At 73.3% G+C, this 6,694-nt stretch overlaps 1 protein-coding gene across 1 annotated transcript in view; it reads left to right on the top strand.

Annotated features, from left to right (window-relative positions):
- H696_05593 (hypothetical protein) overlaps positions 1-6,694 on the top strand; it is a gene marked incomplete at its 5' end in the record, with an annotated part of 18,730 nt that extends 12,036 nt beyond the window's left edge. The window contains 9 exons of the mRNA XM_009499408.1: positions 81-117; positions 255-551; positions 764-949; positions 1,149-1,376; positions 1,771-1,869; positions 2,125-3,048; positions 3,431-5,409; positions 5,807-6,133; positions 6,290-6,694. Of these exons, the coding sequence (XP_009497683.1) occupies positions 81-117; positions 255-551; positions 764-949; positions 1,149-1,376; positions 1,771-1,869; positions 2,125-3,048; positions 3,431-5,409; positions 5,807-6,133; positions 6,290-6,550 (4,338 nt within the window). The 3' untranslated portion in view covers positions 6,551-6,694. The remainder of the gene's footprint in view (positions 1-80; positions 118-254; positions 552-763; positions 950-1,148; positions 1,377-1,770; positions 1,870-2,124; positions 3,049-3,430; positions 5,410-5,806; positions 6,134-6,289) is intronic.

The raw sequence follows: 6,694 nt of genomic DNA, 5'->3' as shown, positions 1-6,694 counted from the left end.
TGTGTGTGTGTGTGTGTGGCCGGCACTGACACCGGTTTTGATGGCGGCGCGGTGGTGCCCCTCCCCGCGCCGGCGAGCAGTACCCCGTGGTGACATCCCTCGCGGCCCTGGAGCCCGGTGCGTATTCCCGGGCGCGCGTGCTCGCGACTCGGCCTCCTGCCTGCCCCCGTGCATGACGGCCTCGCTGACGTGCTTCTGCGCCTGCGCCTCGCGGCCCGGCGGCGTGCGTCCCCCCCCCCCCGCCCGGGCGACAGTCAAATCCAAGCTCATGCGGCTCTTCGCCCGGCTGGCCCCTTGCCGGGATTCCGGCGTCCACGCCGTGGGGAACTGGGCCACGTCGGTGGCCCAGCGCGGGGAGTTCATCGTCATTCGCCGGTGGCGGCGCGAGGCCCCGGCCTGCATGGCGGCCAAGTGCCGCGGGATGTGCAACGAGCCGGACGGCCCGATGACCGGGGGTGCGGACGATGAATTCGCCGTGACCTGTGCCTCGGCCTTTGTGCTGGTGGCCCGGCCGGCCTTCGGCGATGGGTTTGACCAGACGCCGGACCATCGTACGTGCTCGGTGGGCCTGTTCTTTTGCCTGGCGCCGTGCATCGGGCCGTGTGCGCGCGCGCGTGTGTGTGTGTGCACCCCGGCGAGGTGTGCACGTGCGTGCGATGGGGACTGACACGCTGTCCCCTCTCTCGGTCCTTCGCTGGCGCCCTGCCTCGCTGCGTGCCTTGCTCCGGACTCGCGTGCGCGCGCTTGCCCGCCCGGCATCCAGATGTCAGCGCGGACATCCCCCTGGAGCAGACCGGCTTCCAGCCGGTCATGATGTCCTGGGTGGAGCTGGACACCGACAGGCGGCGCAAGTGGCTCGAGGCCCAGGCGGCGGCCGGCGGGCATGGCCCCATCGGCCCGGTGGACTGGGCCCGCGTGCATGATCTTGGCATGCAGAAGATCTGGGATGGTACGTAGGCCCGTCCACTTGCGTTTGCTTGTGGGCCTTTCCCCGGGCACCCGGGGGGGGGGGGGGCGCTCGAGGGGAAGGCACACGCACCGGGACACGTCACTCACCTTCCCCGGCCCGGGGCTGTGCCGTTCTTTTTTTTTTCCCCCCTCTCCCGCCCTCCGGCTCTGCGCTGACGGCCGGGTGGCGGCGCGCACAGAGGACCGCCTGCACATGCACGAGGAGAAGGGCGGCCTCTTCACGCGGATCACCTCGATGCGCCTGCCGCCGGGCGGTGTGCTGCTCCTGCGCGCCCCGGTCAAGCTCTACCTGGACCGGGAGGATGCCAATCCGGCGGCCAGCCCCGAGCACCTGGTCCCGGTGCCGGTGCACCCGCCGACCCCCTGTCCTTGGACCAGCTTCGATGAGTGTTTCCCGGAATTGGGCGGTGCGTGCGGGGCCCTCCCCTTGCGTGTCCATGTGTCCTTGTGTGTGTGTGTGAGAGAGAGAGAGAGACAGTGTGCGGCGGCGGGGGCGTCGGCGGGGGGCCTGGGCGGGGGCCGGGCTCTGCCTGACAGCAGGGGCGCTGCCATGCTCCGGGCTTGGGTCCCAGGCTGGAGGCCACACACGCACGCGCGCATACACACGCGCGCACACACACGCACACACGCACACATACGTACATATATATATATATGCAAATGTAAGCATGCACTAACCGCGCGTGCTACGCCGCCCGCCCCACCTCCCCCCCCCCCCCTCTACCTGCCTTGGGCATGGGCACATGCGCTCCGCGCACGGACACCACCACGCCTCGGCGTGTGATGCGCCGGGCGCGCCAGGCGTCGCCGGCCCGGTGGAGGAGGCCTGCTCGCGGCTGAGCCTCACCGCCCTGAATCTGGTCCTGTACCGGTGTGACAAGGAGGAGCGCGATCTGATCGGTGCGTCCATGGAGGCGGGCGTCCAGGCGCACATGCGCACACCCGCACGCACTCATGTGCCATGCAGACGGCGTGCGGGGCGGGGGCAGGCAGGGGCGGGGGCGACGGCACACCTGGGTGGCCGGTGGCGGGGCGGCACGCCCGGCCGCGCGAGAAGAGCACATGCCATGTCGGATGACTAACCGGCGCCTGCCCTTGGGTGCTGCCATGGCGGGCGGGGGGACCGGTGGCGGTGACGGGCCCCCGGTCGGGCAGACCCCTCGTACGGGGCGTACGAGGTGCCGGGCATGGGCTACGGGTCGCCCAGCCGGGCGCTCATCTACTGCGGCCTGCAGGGGATGATCGACGCGCTGCTCTACCCGGGGGACATCTACCCCTACTCGTCGGAGGCGTATGGCCGGGCGACGCCGATCAGCGGCCAGCCGCGGCCGTACCTGTCACTGACGCAGGAGTGGCGCGACGATTTGCTGATGTACCCGGACGACGGGGTGGACGAGGCGGCCCGGGCGGATGGGCTGGTGCGGGCCACGCACTACCATGTCAGCCGCGGCCGGTGGATGGCCCGGCACCTGGTGGACCGGATCCGCCGGTGCGCGGCCGTGCTGCTGGACGAATCGCTGGCCCTCGTGCGGACGGAGGACCTCCCGGCGCCGGCCGGTGGCGAGGCCGAGGCGGAGCAATTTTCCATCGGGGCCGGGGCGCCGGAGGGCGACGCCCGGGCCGACGCCCGGGCCCTGCTGCGGCTGGCGGACGCCCTGGCGTACGGCTGGCGGACGCTGGCCGATGCGGAGTTCGACGCGGGGGCCGGCGGCGGGGCCCGGCACGGGCTGTGGATCCACCGGCGCCAGGCGGGCCGGCTCTTTTTGAACAGCGTGCGGGCCCTGCACCGGCGCTGCGTGGACCGCTGCTTTGAGGCCATGTCGCCGTGGGTGCGCCAGTCGCCGGACCCGCTGGTCCGGGCCCTGGCCCTGACCTCGGTGCAGCTGGTGGGCTGGACGCGCACCGGGGGCCTGCCGGTGCCGGTGGAGCGCGGCCCGGATGGGGCGGTGCTGGCCGGGACCGCGGACGCCGGGCCGGTGGCCGGCACGCCGGCCATCCGCTTTGCCCCGAGCATGGCCGCCGGGTTGCCGCACTTCGCCACGGAGTACCTGCGGGTGTGGGGGCGCGATGTGCTGATCTGTGCGTTGGGCCTCTTGGCTGGGGCTGGGGCTTGGGGGTGTGCCTGTGTGTCGGTGTGTGTGTGTGTGTGTGTGTGTGCGCGCGCGCCGGTGTACATATGTACAGACGGCCGAACGCGCATCGGGGCCTGTGTGCTCGTCTTTTGCTGGGCGCGCCAGGACAAACGGACGCGCCCATGCAGCACGCCTCGTTTGGAGGGGCGTGGCTCGTTGACCGCTCGCGCGCGCACACACACAAGCACACCGGGCCACAATCGCGCGCACTCGCACAATCGCACACATGTGAAGGCCCCGACGCGAGACTGACCATCAGCATGGCACGCCATGGGGCACGGGGGCACCCTTTACGCCGGGGGCCATGGGGCGCGGCGCGCCGGTGGCAGCCTTCCGCGGGCTGCTGCTGCTGCTGGGCCGCATGCGCGCGGCGCGCGATCACCTGCTGGCCATCGCGTCGCTCCTGCGGCACGGGCTGATCCCCAACCTGGCGGATGGCGGCCGCCGGCCGCGGTACAACTGCCGCGATGCCTCCTGGTGGCTGCCGTACGCCGTGTCGCAGACGGTCGTGGCCCGGGCCCTGCTCATGCACTGGCAGGGGAGCCTGTCCGCGGGGCCGGGCGCCGAGCCCCGGGGCCCGGGGCTGGACGCGTCCTTCCTCCGGGCCCTGGAAAGCAGCTGGCATGGGCTGGGCCCGGCCGGGCGGGTGCCCTTCCTGCAGCGCGCCGCCCGGGAGGTGCTCGGGTGGCGGGTGTGGCGGCGCTTCGCCGATGACGACCTGGACCCGGACTGGCCGGAGGGCGCGCGCCTGGCCCCGGAGCCCACCCCCCTGGGGGAGATCCTGGTGGAGATCGTGACCCGGCATGCGGCCGGGACCATCCAATTCCGGGAGCGCCGCGCCGGTGGCCAGATCGACGACCGGATGCACGGGCCCGGCTTCAATGTCGAGGCGTATGTCGACTGGCGCACCGGGCTGGTGGCCGGCGGGAATCGCCTCAACGCCGGGACCTGGATGGACAAGATGGGCGAGTCGGCGCGGTGGGGCACGCGCGGGGTGCCGGCCACCCCGCGCGACGGGGCCGCCATCGAGCTGGCCGGCTTGTCGTATGCCACCCTGCGGTTCCTGGCCTTTGCCCACCGGTGCGGGGCCATCCGGGTGGATGGCGTGCCGGCGTGCGTGGTCCGGCCGGAGGCGGCCCTGGCCGCCGGGCTGCCCGCGGCCCTGGCCCGGCCGCTGCCGGAGCCGGTGCAATTGCGCGTGGACAACATCCTCGGCCGGCTGGAGGCGCTGCCGGGCGAGTGGCAGCCGCCGGCCGCCTGGCGCCGGCACCAGCTCCTCGGGGCCCGGCGCTGGCGGTCGACCGCCGAGTACCAGGACCTGTGGCAGGAGGGCCGGGCCCCGGGCCAGGATGCCGGCCGGGGGGATGACGGCGGCGGCCGGCCAGCCGACAAGAAGGCCCGCCCGGCCGAGGGCCATGCCCCGGGCGTGGGCATGCCGGCCCCGGGGTCGGCGTCACTGGCGCCGCCGCCGTCGCCGCCGCCGCCGCTGGCCGGCTGGGTCCCGTCCAATGTCCGCCGACTGTGGGAGGAGGGCCGCCGGGCGGCCGGGGTCGCGGACGACCTGACCGACAACCCGGCCACCTGGCATGCGGAGCGCGTGCCGATCGGGCCGCCGGCCAGCGCGACCGGGTCGCTGGGCGGCGGCATGGCGCCCACGGCCACGCCGCCGACCACGCCGCCGCCGCTGGCGGCCGGCCCGCCGGGCATCGGCCGGATCGACACCACCGGCAGCTCGGAAGACCCGGACCGGTGCCCGCTGCAGGGGCGCTGGCTGTGGGTGCCCTTCGTGGAGTGGTGCCGGCTGCTGGAGGTGACCTTCGAGGCGTGCTTCTGGGTGCCGGCCGAGCCGGCGGACGACGGGGCGTACATGGTGGACGCGCGGTTTGTCCACCGGCGGGGCATCTACAAGGACACCTTCGGCTCGTGCGATGGCTGGGGCGATTACCAGCTCCGGCCCAATGTGTCGGTGGCCATGGCCGTGGCGCCGGACCTCTTCCAGCCGAATCACGCGCTGGTCGGGCTGAATGCCACGGCGGCCATCCTCCGGCCGAAGCCCGGCCAGCCGACCAGCCTCAATGCCCAGACGGCGGCGGCGCTGGCGGCCAGCACCCGCGGCCGGGGCGAGGCCGCCCGCGCCGCGCGCATCCAATCCGGCGCCTACACCCACGACCAGTGGATCCTCCGGTCGGGCACCGGCATGCGCACGCTGGACCCGGCCGACTGGCGCTTCCGGCCCTTCTACCTGGGCAGCGAGGGGGCCACCGGGGACCCCTTCGTCGACGGGGGCTTCAACTATCACCAGGGTCCGGTGCGTGTCCCGGCGCCGGGCTTTCTTCCGGTCCTTTTTCCCCCCCCCCCCCCCCCTCGGCCTGGTGCCTGGCCTGGGCTGTGGCCCGGCAGGGCGCCTCTCGGGTGTTCTTTTCCCCTCTTTCGCGGCCGCCCCCCCCCCCGCGCGCGCGGCACTTTCTCGCACCGATGCACGCGTGACCGACCACCCCACACACGCAACCGAAACTCACACACACGCACACGCACACGCACATGCACATGCACACGCACACGCACATGCACATGCACATGCACACGCACACGCACATGCACATGCACATGCACATGCACACGCACACACGCACACGCACACGCACATGCACACGCACATGCACATGCACACACACACGCACACACACACACACACACACACGCAGGAGTGGCTCTGGCCCACCGGCTTCTTCTGGCTGTCGGCCATCAAGTTCGACCCGGTCCTGGTGGCCCCCTCGCACGCGGGCAAGAACCGGCGCATCTCGAGCCCGGTGCAGCGCGCCATCCGCATGTACCTGCCCGGGGAGTCGGGGCTCTCGCCGTCCGGCTCGTCGTCTGGCTTCGAGGCCACCACCCCGGCCGAGGAGGACGCGCACCTCGGGCAGTTCGGCCTCTCGCGCGCGGACCTGGTGGGCCAGCTGCGCGCCGGCTACACCGGGACCGACTGCGCGCAGGCCATCGACGAGACGGCCGCGCTGAACCTCTCGCGCTCGGTACGTGCGCCCCGGCCGCCGGGGGTGTCCCCCCACCCCGGGCGGAGGGACCCACGCGCGCACGCCGCCCCCCCCACGCGCCATGTACTGACCAGGTGTTCCCCCTTGGTGATCCGCCTCGCCGCCCCCCCCCCCCGTCCCCGGCGCGCGGGGCAGTTCCGTCGCGCGCGGCGCACGCTCATCATGCGCAGCCACCGGGCGCACATGTTCATCCCGCCGACCGAGGACCACAGCCCGGCCGCCGCGGCCGGGGCCCTGCAGACCGACTGGCGCTGGCACGGGCTGCCGGAGCTGACCAACCTGTCCGGCCATCCGGCCACGCCGCTCTCCTGCCCGACCCAGGCCTGGAGCTCGGCCCTGGCGCTGGAGGCCTCGATGGAGGCCTGGGGCGCCGGGCTGCACATGACCTACTGGTGAGGCGCGCGAGCGCGCACGGCGCACTAGAAATGCCCCACGCCTGGCTGGGCATTCGCCCGCGCTGTGGCCCTGCTGTGCCGGTCCGGCCGCCGGGCGTACGCCAGCCACCCTTGTCTTCTTGCCTGCGCCCTCCGGGGGGGGGGG

Source organism: Fonticula alba (genome assembly GCF_000388065.1).
Source record: "Fonticula alba strain ATCC 38817 unplaced genomic scaffold supercont2.12, whole genome shotgun sequence".
Taxonomy (NCBI): Eukaryota; order Rotosphaerida; family Fonticulaceae; genus Fonticula; species Fonticula alba.
The sequence above is the reverse complement of the archived record's forward strand: the minus strand, read 5'-3'. Positions and strand labels throughout refer to the sequence as shown.